Source organism: Vigna angularis, chromosome 1 (genome assembly GCF_016808095.1).
Source record: "Vigna angularis cultivar LongXiaoDou No.4 chromosome 1, ASM1680809v1, whole genome shotgun sequence".
Classification (NCBI taxonomy): Eukaryota; Viridiplantae; Streptophyta; class Magnoliopsida; order Fabales; family Fabaceae; genus Vigna; species Vigna angularis.
This window is the reverse complement of record NC_068970.1, coordinates 63,989,714-64,014,003: the sequence shown is the minus strand read 5'-3', so window position 1 is coordinate 64,014,003 and position 24,290 is coordinate 63,989,714. Positions and strand designations below refer to the sequence as shown.

At 32.9% G+C, this 24,290-nt stretch overlaps 4 protein-coding genes and 1 pseudogene across 7 annotated transcripts; 1 reads left to right on the top strand and 4 right to left on the bottom strand.

Annotated features, from left to right (window-relative positions):
• Positions 1 to 1,825: 1,825 nt before the first annotated feature.
• On the bottom strand, positions 1,826 to 8,358 carry LOC108323140 (AMSH-like ubiquitin thioesterase 1). 2 transcript variants are annotated; one of them, XM_017555504.2, is made up of 14 exons: positions 8,049 to 8,357; positions 6,855 to 6,919; positions 6,634 to 6,709; positions 6,372 to 6,554; positions 6,088 to 6,182; positions 5,750 to 5,855; positions 5,634 to 5,680; positions 4,945 to 5,275; positions 4,235 to 4,324; positions 3,784 to 3,846; positions 3,630 to 3,704; positions 3,475 to 3,537; positions 2,937 to 2,989; positions 1,826 to 2,178 (listed from the first exon to the last, which is right to left on the bottom strand). In XM_017555504.2, the coding sequence occupies exons 1-14, from the start codon at positions 8,157 to 8,159 to the stop codon at positions 2,004 to 2,006; spliced, it is 1,533 nt and encodes a 510-aa protein (XP_017410993.1). In that variant the 5' UTR covers positions 8,160 to 8,357; the 3' UTR covers positions 1,826 to 2,003. The 2 variants fall into 2 exon arrangements, with proteins under 2 accessions (XP_017410993.1, XP_052729862.1); XM_052873902.1 differs by lacking the exon at positions 3,784 to 3,846 and having other exon boundaries at positions 8,049 to 8,358.
• Positions 8,359 to 10,658: 2,300 nt separating this feature from the next.
• On the bottom strand, positions 10,659 to 13,803 carry LOC108323149 (putative calcium-transporting ATPase 13, plasma membrane-type; annotated as a pseudogene).
• A 1,458-nt stretch (positions 13,804 to 15,261) lies between these two features.
• Positions 15,262 to 18,847, top strand: LOC108323164 (uncharacterized). Of its 2 annotated transcripts, XM_017555529.2 has the most exons (9): positions 15,262 to 15,666; positions 16,196 to 16,291; positions 17,045 to 17,129; positions 17,416 to 17,537; positions 17,871 to 17,895; positions 17,995 to 18,078; positions 18,268 to 18,297; positions 18,390 to 18,495; positions 18,593 to 18,847. In XM_017555529.2, exons 1-9 carry the CDS (start codon positions 15,574 to 15,576, stop codon positions 18,654 to 18,656), a joined length of 705 nt encoding a protein of 234 aa, XP_017411018.1. In that variant the 5' UTR covers positions 15,262 to 15,573; the 3' UTR covers positions 18,657 to 18,847. The 2 variants fall into 2 exon arrangements, with proteins under 2 accessions (XP_017411018.1, XP_052729849.1); XM_052873889.1 differs by lacking the exon at positions 16,196 to 16,291.
• A 1,247-nt stretch (positions 18,848 to 20,094) lies between these two features.
• Positions 20,095 to 22,015, bottom strand: LOC108323165 (40S ribosomal protein S7). Of its 2 annotated transcripts, none has more exons than XM_017555530.2 (6): positions 21,899 to 22,015; positions 21,487 to 21,569; positions 21,337 to 21,410; positions 21,126 to 21,249; positions 20,518 to 20,700; positions 20,095 to 20,357 (listed from the first exon to the last, which is right to left on the bottom strand). In XM_017555530.2, the coding sequence occupies exons 2-6, from the start codon at positions 21,559 to 21,561 to the stop codon at positions 20,238 to 20,240; spliced, it is 576 nt and encodes a 191-aa protein (XP_017411019.1). In that variant the 5' UTR covers positions 21,562 to 21,569; positions 21,899 to 22,015; the 3' UTR covers positions 20,095 to 20,237. The 2 variants fall into 2 exon arrangements, with proteins under 2 accessions (XP_017411019.1, XP_017411020.1); XM_017555531.2 differs by having other exon boundaries at positions 21,904 to 21,989.
• Positions 22,016 to 23,136: 1,121 nt separating this feature from the next.
• Positions 23,137 to 24,290, bottom strand: LOC108323152 (uncharacterized). Its single transcript, XM_017555516.2, has one exon. The coding sequence runs from the start codon at positions 24,152 to 24,154 to the stop codon at positions 23,243 to 23,245; it is 912 nt and encodes a 303-aa protein (XP_017411005.1). The 5' UTR covers positions 24,155 to 24,290; the 3' UTR covers positions 23,137 to 23,242.

The window sequence follows — 24,290 nt, the reverse complement described above, 5'->3', positions numbered from 1 at the left end:
TTTAGTGAAAGATGGCACGTGAGTAATTTGAGAGTCCTTGTTTGCAGAATGCGGGGGTTGGCACAGCATGGGACCCACTTACCAACACTGTTTGAAGGAGCAGACAGAGCATCTATGAACCCTAAATTAGTCATAACAGAAGCCATTGTTTGGGACAGGAAAAGATGTAACAAAAATCATAAATGACGTACACTTTGTTCATCCCAACAAATGTTAACAATTTCTGTACACATATATATGAGAGTGTGACTGGTCTTCATTTGATTAATAAATGGTGTGAATGCTTGAGTGGACCAAACAGAAAGTAAAATGTCATCACAGCACCAATTATATATTTCCTACTGATGCTGCCTCTTCATCTGTCAAGAAGATAAAACAATCCCAAACTAGTACGTTTCAGCTTATTAGTCAACTTTAATTATCACAAAAATTAATAAATCAATGTTTTTTTAATCATGAATAATTTTTCAATTTGAGATTTTACAATGTGTTGATGGAAGAGGAAGAAGTAAAAAGATACTCAAGTCATAGAAACTTTTAAACAAGATTACTGTTATTTTTATGAATTTTGACATTTTTATTACAGTGTTTCAAAGCTTATCAATCATTAATCATTATATAAAAATTTATTATAAAAAAACAAAGTATAAAAGATTACATCAAATTTATGTTAAAAATTATATTCTATGAAACATAAACAAATTATATATATTATGAAAAAATATCTAAACAAATACATTGAGATAAAATATTAAATTATTTAAATAACTTATAAATAATATGTTACTTATATTAAAATTAATAATTTGTTACCACCTTAAATTATTAGATAAGAATAGAATAGTAATTTTTAATAATTTAGACTCGTTTGTACAATACCCAATTCATATCAAAATCAAATCTATCACTATGAAATATTTTGAAAAGAGTAACTATACTTTGATCCGAAAAAAAAAAGTTATACTCATTTGATATTTATCTTTGAAAAGACAAACTAATTGTGAAAAACATAATTTCTGAATCCCAAATTTTCAGGAAATTAAATAATATTTTCAGGAAGGTTTAAAATTTATTTCAAAATGTTGTTTCTAAAAGTAAAAGAAATATAAGGTCATCCAATTCTCCATTTCGAAAATGGAAACAGTGATCCAAGAAAAACGTACCAAATTATTGGAATACACCGTCTCCTTGTTATCACATTCTTTCAACAAGTTTGGAAATTGCAGTTAGATGAAGCTGCTGCATAAGAGAAGAAGACAACCTTCTCTAAAAACATTCCCAGATAGTAAAACGGAGCAAAATTGATTTTCAATTAATTTCAAAATAATTTTGGATCAATTTTTAAAACAAAAAGGAATTTCAGATTTTTTGTAAATTTCGTCAATTATTATTCTATCAAAATTTGAAAACCTATCGATTTATTCATTGAATTGGAACTTTACATGACCTTGATTTGGGGTCATATTGTCAAAATTATACAACAATAAAATAGTAATGAAAAGACTAAATTTGTTAAGAAAATTTGGAAATGTAGATAGCATATTAATTTTGATCTACACAAACGAAAGATAAAATCTTCTAATTACTAGGGGAGTGTTGAAAACTTATTCAGTATAGTTTATTTTCAGTTAAGATGATTTAATATGAAAAAATAAGTTTAATATCTGATATTGCTAAATAGTCATACCTACTACACACAAACAGACTCAACACTTGGAAGCTGAGGATTTATAGTTGATTCACCCCTATATTAGGTACATTTGATTGATGCCGATATAATATAGTATGAGAGGGTAACAGTCACAAATATCCTAAATGCAAGATATAACAAAATAATGACCGTGCAGGCATCCATTGGTGAATAGTTCCAATCTTTTTACAGGCACATGCAGCATGAATGCATTATAATGTCCACGGCTGGTGTTCTTATCATGTGAAGTTATGGTAATATGAACAATTAGATGACTATTGTAGTTCAGCCATCAAGAAAAACATACTCTTTGTCATCGAAGATCAATGACATCAAATTTTAAATCTGGGTTCATGTAAACATCTGTGCAAGTATCGTAAATGGGACCACCATCAGGAGGCTGATTGTGTGAATGAAAGCCACGTTGCTGGCATTGTCTTATGACCGACATTCCACCTGGGGTTGTTAACCGAAAAATGCCATGGCTTCTGTACATGTAAACAGATAAGAGTCATTTCAAAATAGACAATCTTTCGGGCACCGAAATTCAGTACCTTTCTTGTGTAAATCTGAAAAGATTCCAACTTATTCCTTATAGTTGGGCAAGAATAATAAACAGCTGACGTAGAAGAAGCACAGCCAAGAGGGAAACCATCATATTACTGCTAAATTTTTATCTTTTTATATATTTTTCTTGACAGCTAAAGTGGAAAATGGCTTTAAGAATTATTTATCATCACAACGTACCTACCAAATTCAAAGCCTATGATAATGAATGATGGACAAGAAAAATGCACGAGTAGAAGAAATGAGGATGTTAAAACGGATGCCTGATTACACAAGACTTTATACTTGAACAAATTGATTGTGGACATCAAGAGATTGGTGTAACATCAATGGAGGAAAATATGACAGAAAATCAATTAAGGTGGTTTGACCAGCGAGGATAGTAGGGTGGATTGTATGACTTTAAGTCTTCTGAAAGGAAACCAAGAAGAATCATCAAGTACATAACATCTTTGAAACTTTGGGCCGATCACTTAACAATGAGAGATACTAGGATTTGAAGCCAAGTCATGCAGTTATTATAAGTAAAAAGATAACTTCCTAGTACAAATAGGATTACTCTTAACTAGGCAGTGTTATGCTTGGTAGTTATATATTAAATTCGTCTCAAAATTTTTAATTGGATTCCTTCCTTGCCCTTTTCCCACATGAAGACAGACATTTTGAGACACGATGTTACCTTGAACTGTCTGTTGGTGCCATGACTATTGCAACAGCTTCTGGCAGCATAATCTATAGAGACAAGGATTTGCATAAGATGCAAAGAAAGAATATAAAGAAAACACCACAAAAATAAAATGTACTCAGCTTGATTAGTAATTGAAAGCACAACAAATATGTGTGAGAGACACAGGCCTCTGGAGCACTACAAATAGTTCCGTGTTTAACAGAAAACATTTTTAGAATAAATTTTAGCAAAATCACCAAATTTCTGAGATCGATATCAAAGCAAGATGCGCTAGAAACAGATTTGTCAGGTATATTGTAAATTATACACTGTATATGAAATAATATAGGTTTACACTCAAATATATGTTAGATAATGTAAAACTGAATCTAGAATGAGTAGTTGCAAGTCTTCATGTATCAATTTCTACAGGAAATTTAGTCTGGGTAGCGTATAAACCATTTCCTCATTTGCAAAAAGCAGAAATATATTTCGAAGACTGAGGCAAACATTTCTCAACTAAAATTTAAGAAAGCTCTCTTGAACTCACCTGATACGAGTAATGGGTATGTACATCAATTGATGACATGAAACAAGATTGTGTGGGATGTGTCTGGCAATGCAAAATTATATATCAGTGTTTGCAACATGGGAAAAGAAGCAAATTAAGTTAAGCGATGAATATGTATAGAAAACTGAACTCACGTGGATCCATCCTAGGGGGAAAAGAGATTGCTTATCCTGTACTTCAAATATCTCCTCTTCATTTGTAGCTTGGCACTGCTCCAAATGTAACAAATTTAAAACAAATAATTGTAAAAAGATATTACTCAAAAGGCTTGAGATGAATATTTCATACAGAACTAGCTGTTGCCTCCTGCTTTGGGATTATTAGAGCTGTAATATAAAATTTCCTGTTTTTCTGCAGATCAGTTGTATTAGCAAAATATTAATCAATATCTCACAATTTCAGCTGGCAGATAGATCCAAAGTTAAAACCCAACCACATGGGTGAAAATTTTACAAAAACCTAGCATAGAAAAAAAATTTGTGTAGTGTGGATGCCCAAACACGCATGACTAAAGACAAAGTCCACAAATTGTTGTTGCTATGGACTCAACACAAAATTATAACACAAGTTTAAGTTTATTTTTGGTTGCTAGGAATCCAACAACAGGTTAATTTAATTTCTCAGATGAACAGCATTTAATACAAATGGAAAATAATATGGAGTTGATAGGTGCCAAGCTAATCTTGGATCTGTCCTTGCTTGTTGCTTCAAGTTCCAAAAAATATGTGAAATCACTTACAAGCAAACCTGCAAGAATGCCACAAGTCTCTAAATTTTTGTCAGTATTTGATTTGGCAAGCTCCATAAAACTCTTCATCATAGAAGTTGACTGCATATAGAAACAATTGTCAGGAAAATAGGGAATATACTACAACTGAGAATAGTTATTCCTCCCCAGAAATGTACCCAAAAAAGTGTTGAGAGAGAAAATGGCATGTGCTGAATTCTGTGTTAAATTACATCAAAGCATATATTTAAATTAAGGGTTATAGATACAAGAACATATAGTTTCTCTCAACAAAATTACGTAACATGTAATCCACCCTATGTACAATATTATTATAATAACATTTTTCTAACACTCCCCTTTATGTTGAAGAATATAATCCTATGTATGAAGATTGCTACTCATAAAACTGGCTAATTGACTTTTCAATGACTAGGTAAACATTCACCAGATAATCATTTGAATTGACAAAGCTAGTAGTGATTCTCCCAACAAGATCTTCTCTTTAATAAGATGATATCTCTTATGATGTATAATATATCCTGAGGATTTTGTAGTCAATAATGGACGAAAACATCCCAATCATGAGATAAAAAGTCGTAAGAATAGCATAACTACAGGAAGATAGTTAGTAGTAGCATAATTATACAATATGTACCTTCCATATCACAATTAAATTAGAAAACAAGAAGAAAGCATCAAAGAATGTTATTAGTTCTTACAATGTGTAGTTGCAGAGGAGACTCAGCACGAACAATACTATCTGATGATGGAATTTCTTTCATACATCCTTCCTCAATAACATGAGGTGACACTACTGGAATCAAATCCTGTACTTCAGCAAGTACAGGTGGAGGAGAAGGCTGTCTGATAACTTCTATTTGAGTAGGGATTTCTGTTGCTTCAAAAGAGATAAGAGAAGGAGCTTCATCAGCAAGCTTTTCCTGGAAGTTGTCACTCAGGGTAAGAAATGATTCTACGTCTGATCTTTGTTGTTCTGAAACGGTATTATCTTTTTCACTCAGAGATCCATCTTCCAAGGGTTGTTGAAGGCTGTTTGTTCAGGAAGACAATCCAACAGGATGGATTTAGTTTATATAAAAAGTAAATAGATAAACAAGCTCAAGGTGCATCATGGGCAAAAACATTTCTCTTATGATCCAAAGTGGGGCTCAAAGTAGGCCTTACAAGATCAAGAGGGAGGGGATATGGGAACAGGAAAAAGGGTGATGTCCCATTGCTTGAACAACTGAACTAACTCAAGGGACATCAAGGATGGTAACTTGAGAAGCATTTCACCAATCATCAAATCAAAAACCCCTTTTTTGAATAAATTATCTAAATAAAGTACCATTATTTAGAAAGACCAACAACATAAAAAAAAATGCAGAAACTTAAAATAGGCCATAACCTTGGAATTTCAACTGGAGACAAATCTATGATGGTTGGATACCTGACCTACATCCAGATGGAACATTCAGAATGATCTTTGAACAGAACTGGAAAACAACTAAATTCTAAGCATACCCCGTGATCACTTGCAGGTGGTCGCCACTGTCCTTTCAGTCCATTGGGACCTAGAATAGAATGTCTGGAGAGAGTTTCCTCCTTTGGACGTAGGAGATTTAGAGATCTGTAGAAAGCAAGCATAATCACAGGGTTGGTTGTCAAACAAGACAAAATCATCTAGCACTATCCACTTTTATATGCAAAGTATAGTATGACAATTGCAGTAACTAAACAGATTATAAAACTCCCACACAACTTCATGCGTGCAGAGAAAGTGGGAATAATTTTATGCAGCGCTGATCACCGTCAGAAGGCAAAACATACACGTAGGAAAAGTCCAAATGTTCAATACTTACAGTCTTCTCATATTTTCTTCCACAGGCCTTACACTAGAAAACTGCTGGCCCCTTGATCCTTGATAAACAAACTCTCCTGTAGTTGGCACGATTGCCTGGTCACATACAAAGCACATGGATACAGAAAAGTCTTTGAAAGGGGAGTTGGAGAGCATACAAATAGCTAAAAAGCATTCACCCAGAAGAATAGATATAATTGTGAGGAATGATTGCCATTGATAAGCTACAACCTTCAAAGCAAATTCACATGCAAAAGAATGAAAAAAATTTCAGGAAAATTTTACCTTTGTTCGACCATAACTAGCCAAAGATTGCTTTTTCACTGGAGAAACCATCAAATTATTTGAATAACAATTTTTCAGCCCATTGTGATGGTGGTATGCTCGCCTGCTGTTATTAAACTCATTGATCTTCTGTTGCACCTTTGGTTTCAATTTCTCCAGCTCATTCAAAGAATTTAACAATTTCTATAACAAGAACCTCAAAATTAAATTACATCCAAGAATGTGCAACACTTTATAGATCGAAGACAAGATGAAAGCCAACCTTTCTCAAAATTTCTTTCTTGATTTGTGGAGATGATCTATAATCTCGGTGACGTGGTATCGTCTCAGAGACCAAACTAACACCAACCAAGGGCAAAAACCTCAACTCAGTTTGATGACAAATATAAAAAAATAGAAGTCAACTACTCTAAACCAAATGATCTCAAAAGACAGTACAAGTCACTTATGAGTCAAATAATATACCGGGGGCATCAATATTACCTAGAAAATCTTAGGAGCATGACATATAGATCGACGATATTGTTCTCTGCACGAAAGATATCAGCCTGCAATATCAAAACAAAAGAGCTGAGAGGTCATGCAAAGCAAGTATTGAAAAAATTATCATAAAAATAAAAACAGTACCACATTATTATTCCCAGATATTGAAAGGTATTAAAGCAAAACAATTAATTCGGAAGGGGAGAATAAAATCTAAAATTTCAGTACAAGCAATTAGCATTAAAAGAAAAAATATGTATAGTCAAACACTGAAATTATTAGTTGCAATGCTGTATATATGACTCGACATGACTGGAAGTAAAAATCGAACATAATAGCATAATAGTTGAATAGTGAAATCCATACATGCAATTTTTCATGTCACTCTTAATTAAGATCTTAACTTAGTATCTAACACTTCTATATTAAAAAATGTATAAAAAAAAGGGTAAATACAAATATTTTCAATTGTCCATTTTTATGCAAAGGAGAGCACTTGCACAACATTATAGTTGTCCTTTGTTTGTGAGCAGTTGGTGCTAGGTTTGAATCCGAAAACAATAATATGAAGGGGGAGATAGTGTATAGTGATACTCTCAGTTATCTTCGTTCAGAAATGAGCCTTTGAGCACTGGGGTATGTTAGCTTCTCCAACAAACAGTTTATCAGCTTAGCTATGCACACATGTAACATCACAATGCAGATTGGATAGTTAGTTGTAACTGTAGGCACCGACTAGGAAGAATGTAGGCTTAAATCGATTAGTTCTATGCTTTTCTTGTAACTTTCTATCTTCCCCTATCACTCTCTATCTTATTAATGCAACTCTTGTATAAAAAATATTTTCGGTCAATTAAATCAATAATAACAATGAGCTTCTACTATGAATCCCCTCTCCTCTAATTTGGGCTCTACGATTTGTGGCTACATCAAGTTAGTTTTACTTTCATCACCTCTCTATAAATAAATAACTGCAAAAACATGATGTTGAGTGTCAAGAATATAACCTAACATTCTTATAAATTTAAATGTAATAATATATCATAAATGAAAATTCAAAAATGTCGGCGAAAATTGCAATATCTCAGTGAACCCTATCTGCCTCGTCCTCCTCCCGTATATTCTTACAAAAGCAAATAAAATGCTAGCAAATTCGTTGGTGTTCACATCATACCCCGTGTAAAGGAAAAATACCTGTTTGAGGATATTATCGGCGATTCTGTAATAGAATCGCAGAGCAAGTCGATTGTCAACATCGAGTTTCTGCGTACTTGCAGCGATATTAATGGTCTCCGAAGACAACATCTCACTTTTCCTTCCGCAGAATAAGAATTGAATATATTGTTTTTGTGTTATGCGTTTTACTGCGGATGCAGTTCCACTCTCAGTTTAGCTTCGCCGAATCCTCGCCAATGGCGGCTTCGGAACACAATAACAGATCAGCGGATGCCATGTTATTTTGGTTTCTCGCGAGGACAAAAATGGTAATTTTAGTTATTATTCTGTTTTTTTGTTAATTTGTTTGATTTGACGACCTCGCACCAACCTCGTTTTAAAGTTAGCAATTTACAATTTTTTCACTGTTTTCCTATTTTCTTTTTTAAAATTTCCCAATCAAATCAACGAGTTATATGAAGCATATACAGGAATGTAAAACGTGAATGGTATATTTTCAATCTTATTTCGTAAATAAAATCTTTGGTTTCTTCCAAAATATTTTGAAATTAGCATTATATTCTCTTCGACATTACTAACATGGACAAAATATTAAATTTTAAACTTTAAAACTTTAATGGATGGCAATAACTTCTTATACGAAAAACAATATTAATATTCCGTAAGTAATTATTTTCTTTTTTTACTTTTTTAATTGATAAATAATTTAAAATTTTTATAATAACCACCTAAACTTAAATATGTGCACCTCAAATTCATCGTTCAACTGAACTGAATGAATCCCAGTGATTGAAATAGGGAGGTACTTATGGTAGAACGAACAAATCTAATGTTTCACAATAAAGCAATAGGTGGAACTACTATTAAACGACTTATTAGCAGATTAATAGATCACTTTGAAATGACATATACATCACATATCCTGTATCAAGTCAAGATTATGGAATTCTGCCAAGCTACGGCTACATCCATTTCATTAGGAATTGATGATCTTTTAATCATACCTTCTAAAAGATGGCTAGTCTGAGATGCTGAATACCAAAATTTGATTTTGGAATGTCTACAGCGAAACTTCTCAATTTGAGGCTTATAAAATGGGAGATTATCGGCACAAACACATTAGGCTAAAGGGCCTCATAACTAAGTACATAGCAGGCAGATGGACAAAAGGAATTATTCATCAATATTTGCTTTTTCTTTGCTAAACCCACTATTATTCATAAAATGCTTGATTTAAAGCATGTACCTAATTTATTTTTTAGAATATTCATAAAATGCTTGATCTAAAGTATGTAACTAATCATTTGAAGGTTTGTTTTATGTGCATTTATCTTCTTTTTAATATCTAGTTACTATTAACCATCATTTGATATTTTACTTTTCTATAAAATAATCATATCCGATTTAAATTCTATTTTTTTTATTAAAACAACACAAAATAATGCTTAATTATTAATAAATATAAAATAAATAAGTAATTATTACATATATTATTAATTTCATAAGAAAATTTTTCTAGATAATGTAAATTTAAATTCTATATTTTTACTAATAATTATTATAATAAAACAGAACATACCAACACTAAAAAATAAATAATTACTAATTATTAATATGAAATTTATGCAATATTATAAAAGAATTTTGTTTTATTCAATTAAAAATTTCTTTCCATATATATATTTCATTATAACATATATTTAAATAAAAAATATATATTTATTTATTCACTTTTTTTAAATCTAAAATATTATGCATTTAGACATATTTAATAAGGATAAAATATCATAAAATAATAAATTTTTATAATTCTTCAATAAAAGAGAGTACAACTTGAAAAAAAAAAAGAGAAGATAATATTAAATAAATATAAAAAAATTATGTATATAAAATATTATTTTTCATAAATAAAATATGAATACGTGATAGATAAGAGGAAGAAAAGATAAATATCCCAAGAAAAGAGAATAAAAACTTTAAAAGAAAAAGGAGATAATATTAAATAAATATAAAGAAAGGTGTATATAAAATATTATTTCTCATAAATAAAACATGAATATTTGGTAGGTAAGACGAAGGAATGAAGAAAAGATGAGGGGAAAATATCAAAAATTATTTGTTAGACCTCAGTTTTTTTTATGAGAAATGGTATCACGAAATACTTTTATTTTCATTTGACATATGTATAAGGATAAAACGGTCTAGAAAACGTAAAATTTTTTATTTTTTTTTTAAGAAAAAGAAAATAAAAAATAAATATAAATAGTATCAAAATAAATTAAAAAATTTAGGTGTTGCGGATAATATTTTCCTTTTTCTAACTTCCACTACAAATATTTGTGGCTTAAATTTTGACCTGCTTTACAAGTTACTTTTTACAAAATGTAAAAACTCTTCAACAGTCATTCCCTTTCTAAGTTACCTCATTCCTATCCGTCTTTGAAAGAACAGTCAACCTCTATCATCATTTGTGAACTACTCATTTGAGTAAACATTCTGAAATATTATAAAACAAACTAATAAAGATAAGTTTGGGATGAAATTAATGCGTTTCGTTAATCCAAATCCAATAATAGCAAAATCCACTTGCATGAATGACAATGCTATAATTTTTCCACAGGTAGGCCCTTTAATTTTTAGATCACTATATACAAAATAAAGAAGTAAAAAAAGACTATAAAATAGCACTGCAAAAAGAAAAATATATATATGAAATCAAAAAATAACGTACTGGCTTGACCTACTACTTCTTGCGAACAACTGGGATACACTTCACCAGCACACCAATTGGCCAAGACAAAGCTCCAATGCTAACACAAACACCCCATTGCTCCCAAGTCAATCTCTCAGTATTGGCAAACTTTTTCAGAAACTCAACCATCACTAGCTGAAGAACAACAGTTAGGCTCACAATTACAATGAACAACCTATTCTTACCAAGTCCCTTAAATATGTTCTTCTTCTCCAGCTCCCTTGCATTGAACTCATTGAACACTTGGCAGAGGACAAAAGAATTGAAGATAATGGTGTTCTTCACCTTCTCAGTAACATCAAAGATTGATCTTCCCCTGAATTCTAAAACCAGCAACACCATAACCTGGTACAATGCCTGTGAAATCAGGTTCCTCCACATAACTCTAGTTATCAGTGGCTCAACTCTACCTACAGGTGGCATCTTCATGAGATCATCAGTAGGTTCCTCGGTGGCTAAAGCCAAAGCTCCAAGGGTATCCATTATCAGGTTTACCCACAAAAGCTGGACTGCTGTAAGAGGCACTTTACCAGAAGAAACTGCAGCTACAAAGTTTATGACCAGTGCAGCAACATTAACTGTGAGCTGAAACTGAATGAACTTCTGAATGTTTTTGTACACACATCTTCCCCATCTGATTACTGTAACCACAGAAGAGAAATTGTCGTCAAGGATAACAATATCTGAGCTCTCCTTTGCCACTTCAGTGCCTTCTATTCCCATGGAAAGTCCAATATCTGCTTCTTTTAGAGCAGGTGCGTCATTTGTGCCATCACCTGTGACTGCCACCACATTACCCTTCTGCTTTAAACATTGAACCATCAGAAGCTTGTCAAATGGAGATGATCTGGCCATGACCCTGATTCTGTCAATCTTATCCATTCTTTCCTCATGCGAGTAATTTCTGAATTGAAACCCTTCAACCACAGCATCTTCATCCAATTCTTCACTAGGATCAAGAATCCCGCATTCAGAGGCTATGGCCTTCGCTGTGTGCACATTATCTCCGGTGATCATCTTGATCTTCACTCCAGCATTCCTACATGATTCAACTGCTGCTTCAACTCCTGGCCTACAAGGGTCTTTCAATCCAAGTATTCCCAACAGTGTTAGTTCTGTCTCTTCAAGCTTTTCACAGACCTGCCCATTGGAGCTCTTTTGGGCAAAGGCAATGCATCGCAAACTATTGGTAGCCATGCCCTTCACAATGTTCTCAATCTGAACCCTTTCTTCACCATTAAAGATCATGATTTCCCCTGACCGGCCATAATAACTTGAACACATAGCCAATATCATCTCAGCAGCACCCTTCCAATGTGTAACGATCCTGTTGCTCCCTCTCTTCTCCCTCATCAAAATCCCACTTCTCTTTTTCTCAGAATTAAACGTCTCCACATGAATGATTTCACAATGCTGCTTCACAAGATCAATGTCCATCCCCAAATCCACAACAGCCCAAGAAAGCAATGCTTTCTCAGTTGGACTACCTGAAATTTCGGGCGGAGACGTTTGTTGGGTCTGGTAAACGCTTCCTGCGGTATTCAACCCAATTCCTTCTTTCAATAATTGTACTAAACTCGGTGCCAAATACGCACCTTCTGCTATTTCCTCTTTTCCCACCCAAACCTCAGTCACCTGCATCTCATTCATCGTAAGAGTACCAGTTTTATCAGTGCAGATTGTTGTTGCTGACCCCATTGTCTCACAAGCAGAGATTCTCCTAACCATAGCATTATCCCGCATCATTTTCTTCATGGAATAAGCCAAAGTCAAAGTAACAGCCAGAGGCAACCCTTCTGGAATAGCCACCACCACAATTGTCACAGCCGCAGCAACAATCCCCACAACCGCATTCATAACATCATCAAACTTTGTCTTCCTCCCAACGAATTCTCGGTTACCAAAATCATCTCTGGTACTTCCTGTGAAGTAACGTATCATAGATACCACCAAAACAAGCGCAGCCACCAACAGCCCAACCTTGCCGATAGCAGAAGTCAATTTATTAAGACGCACTTGCAAAGGTGTCTCCTCATTAACCTCTCTCGCTATCGAACCCATCATTTCACCCCAGGCAGTGTTCACGCCCACAGAAGTGACAAGCATGTATGCAAAACCATCACTGATCTTTGTGCCAGATAACAAGAAAGGGTTTGTGTCAGCGTTCACGTGAACGTGATCACTCTCCCCCGTCATGCTAGATTCGTCCACCTTCAACGAATACCCTTCCAAAAGCACTCCATCAGCTGGAACCTGATCACCGATCTTCAGGTACGCAATGTCACCAACCACCACATCAAAGATTGACACGCTTCGGCGTCGACCACCTCGTACTACTTCGACTCCAATGTTTTCACTCTTCGCAGAAAGCTTCTGGAACTGTCTAGATTGATTGAAGTTGCTCACGGAAGAGACAACAATGACGAGAATAACCGCCAATATGATGCTTCCTCCATCGTACCAGCCCTCCTTCCATCCATGCTGCTTGATCCCAAAGCCAAGAGAAAGCAGAGCACAAGCCAAAAGGATGATAATAGTGGTGTCCTTAAAAGATTCAAGAACAAAAGAAAAAAAACCTTTAGATGGAGGTTTGGTGAACATGTTAAGACACGTCTTCGGTGATCAAGATCATCCTTGCTGTCGCTTACGCCACCCTTTACATCGGTTTCAAGAAGTGAAGCGAGTTCCTTGACGCCTCCAAACTGGGTGAGAGACTCGAGCGTCTTGTCCCTTACCATGTGACTGAGAAGATCGGGATCAACGTCGAAGGGTTTCTCACGTGGGGTATGCTCGTGGTCTTGTTCAACATCAATGGCCAGATACGAGAATGAGCGCAAGAGCCTTGGAGTTTGAAATTTGAAAGCTTTGTTGGAGACATGAAGAACGAAAGAGATGGCATTCAAAGCCATTCTCCACCTCTTCTTGCATGTCATGGAGGACGTGTAGGGTTTGACCATGCTCAAAAGACTCTTGTCAAACAAGAAAAAACCAGTACTATATCTGATGTGACAGGAAAAAAAGTACTGAGATTCTGTCAAAACTCTCAGTGAGATTCAAGGATCTGAAGACGAAGCAACAATGTGATCATCACGGGTAATTTATATAGGAATTATTATCATCAAAACTATGTTACTGGTTATAAATTACGCGTAATTCGTGTTATTTCTTTGAAGTTTCCCTTCATCATATTCATCGCATTCGATTAAGTTTCATAGCGCGTTTTTACGTCGGTTAATTGCAGTGTTTTCCTTTCTTCACTCTACACATATATTACGCATAAATAGCACGGTTTAGATATTTACTGCTTTGGTTTTCAATATTACTCATTTATCGTCATATATTGTGTTTAATTGCTTTTATTTTTTTCAGCAGTTATCTTATAATTAATACCTATTCATTTGTTTTACAGTTAATATTTTTATTTGTTCTTTATTTTTATAACGTAAAATACTGTTTTGATGAATTTTATTATAATTTTATTTTTATTTTTTAACATATTATTATAAGTGTAATTTTATCATCAAGAAATTTTTTATATTATTTTTACTTTAATAAAAATATTTTTACAACCGTTATTTCATTTACAATTGACGAGTAATTATGAAAAAAATGAATATATAAATCGATAAGAAATTTTTTAAAAATATCATATCATTATATTATTATTATAATATAAGGTTATCAAAATATTATGACTCCTTTTAGTTAAGATCAAAATTCCATGTGATAGTATGCGCAAAATACGTTGCTTTTTTATTTTTTATTATAAATATTTCATTTAATTTTTTCTTTTGGTAAAAGTCATTGCAAACATATATGAATTGTAATTAAAAATGAAATCTGAACTAACCATAAATTTTTAAATAAATACAAATAAATATTAAATTGCAATCTGTTTCCTAAATAAAATAAAAATGTGCTTATTTTTAAAACTGAAAAATATATTATATCACAGCAGTACAAGTCGATGGCAACTTATTTACTCTAGGGAAAATATGGTGTCAATAATAAATACAGGTTTGCAATTTGCTTATTTGAAATTTTATTTTATAATTAAATCATCAAATTATTAAATAAGTATTTTAAGTATATAATAACAACAGTATTAAGTATAAACTTAAAAGTTTATAAAGCAATTATAGTCCATTGACCAGTCAACATTATCAAGGTGCCCGTTGAAACTTGCTCAAATTAAAGTTTTTATTTTTAATATTCAATACTAATAACAAATTAATTAATTAATACGGTACACACACATACATATATATATATATATATATATATATATATATATATATATATATTATAATGCAAACATATATTTTTAATTATGAAAAATAACCAAGTATACCCATTATTCTCATAAAATATAATTAGATATAATTAATTATTTTTATTAAATTAAAAATTTGAATATGTGTTATATAAGTGCTAGCTAAAAACTATAAGAAATGTTGATCTATTTAAGAAAGAAAAGTGAACTTGTGCTGAAAAAAATGAAAGAAGTCTGACACAAAAGGTTTGACAGAGTCTGTTGTACACTGCTAGCTATCTCTGCTATCCACCAATACTTGAGCAGAGAAGAAGAGCAACGTTGATTCAGAGTGTTAAAAATTTCTAATTTTGATCCAAATCCAGCCTCATTCAGCTGTCACCAACTTCATTGGGAAGATTGAAGCAAACAAATCAATCATCTCTTTTATGACTGCATTACCGTTTTGCAGATCCCAAGAAGCATAAGAATCAACTTTCATTTATTCATTCATTCTTTCTTTCTTGCAATTTTACTTGATGAAACCGAACTGGGAGCTCAACAACTGCTGCAACCACGAACAGGTGGTGTTTCTGGTCACTGTCGGTGTCTGCACTGTCGTTATACTTGCGGTATGTACCCTTCTCCTCTCCCACCTTTCTTTTACTTTTTGCATTGGATCCACTAAACATACCCCACTCCTGGTAAGACCCAAGTTGGGAACTTTTTTCTTTTGGGTAAGATCTTTTGGGACATTGTGCTGCTTTGAAACAAAATGAAATGCCTTTTTGTAAATGGGTATATTCTGGTGCTACCTTTCTAAATTTGAATTGCTATTTCCAAAGTCAACGATTCAAGCTTACCAAGAATGTTCTTTTTCCTTACTACCCTAAATTGCTTCAGTTAAGCATAATTAAGATCGGTTATGGATAAACTCTCCTAATTCTGCATGTTTATAGCTATTGCAATGCCTGAATCTGAATGGTTTATGTGGTTTTATTAATTTAATGTTCACTCAAGTATTCTACATTTATTGGATGGATTTTGTAATTGTATCAAAACTCCTGGTATGTTAGTATTGTTATAAATGCGGTGAATAATAGTATGTTACCTATATTTTCGTTGTAAACCCACCTTTTTTGTAATTCCTACATTTTTCAGCTATGGAGAACAGTGTTACTCAGACCCTTTAAGCTTGTTACCGTATTTCTTCACGAGGCAAGCCATGCAATTGCTTGTAAACTCACTTGCGGTCATGTAAGAGCTTAATATTGGTGCTTTTGTTTGTTCGATTAACATTTCTGTGTTGATTAAGTATTGAAAGAGAACATAACTTTTGTTTTGGCTTATCATTTGACCAGATTTTTAGTGTATATTTTGATCTATCTGTCTCAAATATCTCTTGTTTTTAAGATTTCTGTTTTCCCTCGTCTGATGTTACCACACTTAGCTTATAACACAGTGCCGAACTTGTATTCTTAATCTTTACTCTATCATTTAACTTGAAAATCACAAAACTAAAAAGGGCGGGATAATTCTTCTCATTTATGGAAGGTGACTTAAATCTGAAATGTTTTTGTTTGAATGGCTAAACTCATCTGCTTAGTGCCAAAAATATCAATTTCAGAGATAGGATTTTACGTCAGTTAAGGTTAACTGGTTGTTTTTACTCCTGCAGCTCATCTCTAACTAGTTTTTATTTTCATTTTTCCCAAGTGTATCTTTGGTTACAAGTTCTTTGGTTTTTTAAGCGATTGAAGACAGATATATCCTGGTTCCGAGGTTCTTCCTCTCTTTCAATTTTCCTCATTTGCTAATCAAATGAGTATGCCATATTGCCATCACTTCGCAATAATTTATACTCACATTCTGTTGTAGTGTTTGGTATCAAAAATACTAATTATGGATGTTCTATACCTGTGTAATCTTCTTTTGCTTCTTAATATCAGAAAAGTATATCGCTTTCAGCAAAGAATAGCTAAGTACCCTTGACATGACATTTAATTGCAGGTAGAAGGAATACAGGTTCATGCAGATGAAGGTGGAACAACCCAAACACGTGGAGGCGTATATTGGTTTATCTTGCCAGCTGGATGTATTGTCAACAATTTTTTCTTATACATTTTAGTTTTTTTACCTTGACGTGTTAATTTAATTTACAGCTCTCACGCAAAACATACATAGCATTCTAAATTATCAAATCTATTCTGATAAATGTGATAATTTCTGCTCTTATTGCTTATCATATACAGCGTAGCAGTTAATGTGTATATCCTGCTTATAGCTTTCGTAGAATACTGTGATGACATTGCTATTAGTTTCTGTAAATATTTGGTTTCATTTCATCTTATTTGTTTTTTATCCATGTATTGTTAATTCAGATATTGGTTCATCTTTCTGGGGCATGGTATTGATACTTGCATCCACAAAACTTCTTACTGCCAGAATAGCTGCTGGTTGTTTTATTGCTGCTCTTCTTATTGTTCTCTTCGTTGCCAAAAACGTAGGTGATGGACTCTGGCCACTTATTTTTAACCTTGATCTTTCTCCTTTCGTGCTACAATGTCTATTCAGAATATGAAAATTTAGAAACAGATTGAACAGTTTCAAGCATCCGTGTCACTATGAAGATTCAAACCTGTTGATAAAATGAATTATGATTTTCCATCATTGCTAAAATTCAGTAATAAAATACTTGCCTGTCACCTTGCATTTCTATGGCAGTGTGTGAAAGTGAAACTATTTTCTGAGATAATGAGAGATTTTGATCCATTATGCTATCTCTGGCTTATATTATGACTGACCCTTTATTCTTGATCTTCAATTCTACATGCAGTGGACTCTTCGGGGACTTTGTATTGGTGAGTTATGTGTTTTCATACTAAAGTTTTATGAGTTACAAATAATGAATGTATCATCTTTTTTTCAACATATTCTATGTTTGGATATTGAGGTCTCAGGATTTATAGTGTTCCTTGGGGTGATATGGATTTTGCAAGAGACAACCAAAGTTCGAATCTTGCGGTACATTATTTTGTTCATAGGTAAATACAGTAACAACCTTTTCTTTTGAACATTATTTGGTGTCTCTATTGAGATACTATAGCCTAGTTGGGGCAAGGGGTTTGTCTTAAGAGAATCCCTATCCAATTCCTTGCCCAGGTTAAAGATGAAGGTTAAGGTTACTTTGATCATTTTCATTGAAAACATAACTTATTTTCATTGAAATGCAGGAGTGATGAATAGCTTGTTTTCAGTATACGGTATGTTTTTTGGAAATAAAGAATTAAGGTGGTTTGGTGTTACATATACTTTTTGTATGAAATATTAAGACCCCTTTAATATGAGATTGCAGATATATACGATGATCTGATCTCCCGAAGAGTAAATTCTAGTGATGCAGAAAAATTTGCAGAAGTGTGCCCTTGTCCTTGTACTGGTGTTGGATGGGGTGTTATTTGGTGAGTATATCTTATTACAGAGAGTTTACTGTGTTGTTTATGCTAAAGGTTATTGAACTCACTAGTTTATTTGACCAATTCTTAACTCTTTCTGCAGGGGTTTGATATCTTTTATCTTTCTTTGCGGAGCAGTGTATCTGGGTGCTGTGATCTTGTCATAATTCACAAAGTAGCTTTATCCTGCACTTGTCATTAGTTTATGAGTAATGCCTTCCATTCTAATCCTTTTTGGATTTTTTATTTTTTGTGCAAGTGCAGCAAGAAACGTTCTATTACCACTGAAATGTGATTCCATTTTTGAACGTCTCGTGTTATTAATGAGCAATACTATATATATAATTGATTTCATTTATATCTATTCCATATTTATTTTTTATTCTTATCTCTCTTATTACTTAATGACTCTTATAAATCTATCAATTTTATTAAGGTTATATATATATATATATATATATATATATATATATATATATATATATATATATATATATATTGCACCAATTTTGATAAATTATTAGTGTGCAAAAATTAACTATGGTATGGGTCCCATTTCCCAAAACTAATTCATAGCTTGGGTTAGAAACATGACAAAAGAAAAGATAATAATTCCTCGTTTTAATTAACAATTGACGATGCATAAGTATTTAATAAAATAATCTATGCATCACAATTTAACAAGAAGAAATTTAACAATATTGAATATATAGATAAATTAACTGAAATTTGAGTGCCAGAAGTTTTGCCAAATTTTAAACTTTAGGTGTTGTCATTAACCTAATTCACTCCACGGTTAGTGAAGTCAACTTAATTCGCTATATGAATATAATGTATATATTGCAATACAATCAAAACGCATTTATTCAACCTACGTATTTATAAAAGTGTAAATCAAAATAAAAATTTGCATAATTAAATTAGTTAATTAATTATTCAAATTATTTAAATAACAATATCTTAATACTACATCAACAAAAGTATCAAGATATAGAAGATCAAGAACAACAAATAATTATAATAAAAATACCTCCAATGGAATTTCTTCTAAAACTCTTGATTTAAATAAATTAAATCTAATTTGATCCAAATTAAAAAATGTTACATTTTTTTTTTAGCTCAATCTTACTTATAAAGATTGTCCAGTGGTTTCCTATTTTGACCTTTAAGAAGCAAATGATTTATTTACATTGTATATTTTGAGGTTTTTTTCTAACAGAACTAAAGTATAGCAAAGAGGAGCACAAAACAATACATTCATTTACCGTCAACATAACATAATTCTACTAACCCACAAATTCGAAAGAATTCTAAATTGTACCTAAAAAATATTTAATCTGTCAGTTAGTGTTAATTCAACGTAAACTTAAATTTGAAACTTGAATTCGACAACTAGAAATGCAACTAATGCAATTCGAATTAAAGATAATATTTTGCACATAATTCAAATAGACAAAACGTCATTTTAGCAAACATTTTGTCACAGAACTAGTTATTTTTATGAAATTACGGCAACGTACCACAAATCCCCTTCTCAAAAACTAAATCCTGTTTTTCTGCCAATAAACTGCATGAAAAATATTAACCATAATTGAAGGTTTCGAATCAAATGAACTTCAGATTTATAATTATAATAAAGCTCAAAACTACATCGATGAAACCACAAATAGTACTTTGAAAAATCCCAAAACGAAAGTCAAATTGTAACCAAAATTTTAACAAGCATACTCCATATGCAATTAATAAAACTAAGCCTCTGAGACAGGATAATCAAACACAACATCTTTGCCCGAAAGCTTCCTGTACACTGCAGCAAATGTCTCCAACTTGTACTCAGTGTTGTTTCTCTCCTTTGGGTCCAAGAAAACCTACAAAATCATTGAATCATACAAATTTAGCAGGCAACAATAAAAGTTAGAAAATAGGTACTCAATCCAATCACTAACAAAACACTTTATAGAAACCTTTTACAATTCTATTCCAATAGACAAAGTAACTTGGAGAAGTGGCAATAAGAGCTATTTATACCTTCATGATCTTCGATCCATCAATTCTATACCTCACACGCTTCCCAACAATCTCAGCAGGCAATACAACATCCTCCAGCATTGCTTCATGAACAGCAGTAAGAGTTCGGCTGCGTGGTCGCTGAACAGCAGAACCCTTCTTTGGTGGCCTCAATATCCTTCGGGTGGCAACCAAGATAACATCCTTCAAGTTATAATCAAATTAAAGAGGATCAATAAAAATTATATAAATAACATGATACAAAAATAGAAAAAAAAAATGATATCTACAACAAGCATTCCACAAAGGAATGTTTAAGACTATTACACAGAAAAAATTAGCCAAATTGCACTCAATTCCGAGGGATGATTAAATGCTGAGGAGAACATGATCAACTCTAACACAGGTTAATCAATCTCGTAAGGTGGGACAGCAACTTTTTTCTTATTTCGTTAGCATGGCAAAAACAATTAGTCATCACGAGTTCTGAGACACATTTTAAAAAATTAATTCTCCTCTTGCACAATCAACGGAATAGAATGATTTAGTAAAGAGAATAAAAAGGATACCAAACGTATTCTAAATCTAAAATACCAAAAATCATGCGAAAGCAAAATTTTGCTATATACCTTCCCACTAAACTTCTTCTCGAGCTCCCTAACAAGCCTAACATGAATCTTGCGGAAACCTTTCCTTAATCTGTATGGAACATGAATGACAACAGCCTTGCGGTTCCCAGAAACATCAATTTGGCTGCAGATATTTAAACGGCATTTACAAGTCAGAGGGAAAACCAATCAACCTTGCCAACAAACACAGACATATAATAGGCATGCTTACATGGCTGAATTAATGTATAGATCCTTAAGATCACTTTTAAGCTCCTGGTTGGTGTTTTCCAAATCAAACAGTGCCTGCAAAACAACAAGTTAACACAATTAAAAATAAGTGTCATCAAACAGCAACATTGTATAACGATTAATGTGTTACCTGCCCAACTGACTCTTCAAACTCAGTTGGCTCGGCATCCTTATCCTTGTGGATTTTCTTCCTTGATGTATACATCTTCAAAACTATACAAAACAACAAAATTTTAATGTGGCTAAACAAAATTAAGGATCGTTCACTTTCACATAAACTACAAATTGTTGTACATGACTTGAAATTTCATACAAAGTATAAAAAGTCTAGATAAAACATAATAGGTGTAGAAACAAACCTAACCCCAATCATAAAGATTTCAAGATACAAACCCAGCCCCAATCAGTAAAAATGCAAACAGCCATTTGGATTAAACCATTACACTAAAATAAAAAAGAAAAATTTTGCTCTGCTTTTCAGTGACTCTGTTAATCGATATACAGAATACGTAAAGGAGGCAAATGGGTTTCCAGACACATACCTTACCAGGAGAAGATGCAAACCCTCAGAGATCTGCGGCTAAGACTAAGAATGCGAGTCCGTGCTGATTTCGCAGTGAACGAAAACCCTAGGGTTTGAGATGAAACTGTTTATAAGGACTGAATGAACGACTGTGATGGACTTTATGTACACGTGGACGGTCCATATTGTCAACTGTTTTATTATTGGGCCTCACTCTCTTGTTATTTTTTAAATATTTATTAATTACAACCTCAGTTTGCTATTAAAAGTCCTTTCACTAGAACTTTGTTTATTGACTAAAATATCCTTGATGCTTTAATCATTCATTTTAATAAATTATTTGTTTCTATTAAATATCTCAGAAAAATAATTTTACAAATTACATAAAAAAATAAGTTTTCCAATCCTTATTATTTCTACCGGATTTTCTTACCATTTCTTAATATACATTATAAATAAATCTTCATTTGATATTATTTTGTGTATCTTTATATATAAAATTTTATAGAATTTCTCTTGTTTTTAAGGATGACAATATATATTAAATTTTACTATTATTATTATATTATACGATGACATAATAATTATATAATGTAGTAAATAACTTGTTTGATTAAAGATATTGATTAAATAATTAAGATTTAATCATATTTATAATGTGTTTATATATATATATATATATATATATATATATATATATAATAAATTTTTAAAATAAAAAATTGAAAATGTTGGCAGATCAAACTATCCTCTATAGGAATGGGTTAGAATTTTTCAGTCCATTAAGGAACCAACCCACCTCATCTCATTTTAGACATATCTGTTTTATTCTTATTGACTTTCAATTATTTTTTCTTAATTCAAAAAATCATCTAATTTTTTACATCTCATTTTTTATAAAAATATGATATTTTGACACAGCTTAAATTTATATAATATATTAAAAATAAAATAATAAAAAATAAATAAAGTCTTGTATTTAAAAAATAATTAAAAATAATATCAATTAAATATTAAATTTTATTACGTATTAAAATATCTTTACTCAAAAAAAATATTTTGACATATATTACATTCATTTAGTTTTTTTTTTTAACTCTTCTCATTTCCAAAAATTGTTCGAAACAATTTCACTCTATGAAGTCAGTCATATTTTTCTATTTCTTTCAGTTTTGCAGATATTCCCATTCTAACAAACACACCGTTAATAAGGTGAAACTGGGAGAAAAGAAGCAACAGATACATAAACACAATAGATAATGTGAAAACGTGTTCCTGGTAGATTAAACAGTAACGAACTTAAATGTCTGAAATAGAAGAAAGACATTTAGGAATGGAATGGAATGGCATTCCTCGGATGAAGTCAGTTAAGGAGATGTTGTACCCATTGTTCCAACACCTGCGGCGAACCATACCATGGTCTGGTAGCATCGTCTGCACCAACAGGTGAGTGATAAACTCCATCCAAGAAAATGTTAAGCGCACCCTCCAGATGAGCTGATACTTCCGGCACAACACCATCACCCCATACATCTGCTTCCCCACAAACTTGCTTGTATCCCTGCCCAACAAACCGAGCACGCAACGTCGTCGCATTAGGTGCAGAGGTGCCGCCACTAACAGAACTTTCAGACACAATCTGATTACTGTCCACAGAGGAAACTGCAAGCTCAGTATCTGAATTGCCGAAAAATCGACAACCTTTGATGAACCTTCCTGCTACACATACATACTTCAGCTGAGGAGTGTAAACAGCTTTGGAGCAGTTGTCTTGAACATAGTGAAGGAGACCCCTTGTTTGATCGATAACCCCTTGCACGCCTTTTGGAGGTGGAAGATGAGGGGTTCCGAGAGTCAATAACAGGGATACGTCGGAACTTCCAAATTCTTCCATGTACACGCGAGCAAGCCATCCTCCTGCAGAGTGTCCAATCAGCGAAACATTTTCAGATCCATTTGCAGTTCCCTTTGCTTCTTCAACAGCTTCCTCTATTCTCTTCAAATACCAATCCAGGACTGGCCTTGGTTGAAGACTGCCACGCCAGTAATTGGGGTCCACCAGACCGGCGGCGTTGCGGAGCCAATCCAGCCTGGACACTTTGGCCACCACGGCGGAAACGCCGTACTTGTCGTTCAGCGTTTGCTTCAAGCTCTGGTAGTCACCGGAATTGTTCCCTAAGCCAGGCAGAATGACGGCGGGGCGATGGATGGAGACGGAGTTTGAGGAGGAAAGGAGTGGCGATGGATTGAAGCTCTGAAGAGAAGCCACATCCATTTCCTTCCACAAATTCAAATTCTCTGTCCTTTTCTAATCCAACTTTTCAGTTTCCATGAAAATAAGCCACAGAATTATCTCCATGTACGATAATTTATTTGTGTATAATTATCTAACCCTGTTTATTACTATTAAT

Coding starts and splice junctions, on each gene's coding strand:
- LOC108323140 (XM_017555504.2), bottom strand. CDS start 8,159: ATGTTGTCTTCGGAGACCATTAATATCGCTGCAAGTACGCAGAAACTC. Junction 5,276..5,633: donor TCTCCAGTTGAAATTCCAAG/GTTATGGCCTAT, acceptor CTGAACAAACAG/CCTTCAACAACCCTTGGAAG. Junction 3,538..3,629: donor TCCCCCTAGGATGGATCCAC/GTGAGTTCAGTT, acceptor TTGCATTGCCAG/ACACATCCCACACAATCTTG.
- LOC108323152 (XM_017555516.2), bottom strand. CDS start 24,154: ATGGATGTGGCTTCTCTTCAGAGCTTCAATCCATCGCCACTCCTTTCC.
- LOC108323165 (XM_017555530.2), bottom strand. CDS start 21,561: ATGTATACATCAAGGAAGAAAATCCACAAGGATAAGGATGCCGAGCCA. Junction 21,411..21,486: donor TTGAAGAGTCAGTTGGGCAG/GTAACACATTAA, acceptor GTTGTTTTGCAG/GCACTGTTTGATTTGGAAAA. Junction 20,701..21,125: donor AGAAGAAGTTTAGTGGGAAG/GTATATAGCAAA, acceptor TATAACTTGAAG/GATGTTATCTTGGTTGCCAC.
- LOC108323164 (XM_017555529.2), top strand. CDS start 15,574: ATGAAACCGAACTGGGAGCTCAACAACTGCTGCAACCACGAACAGGTG. Junction 16,292..17,044: donor GTAAACTCACTTGCGGTCAT/GTAAGAGCTTAA, acceptor ATTTAATTGCAG/GTAGAAGGAATACAGGTTCA. Junction 18,298..18,389: donor TAGCTTGTTTTCAGTATACG/GTATGTTTTTTG, acceptor ATGAGATTGCAG/ATATATACGATGATCTGATC.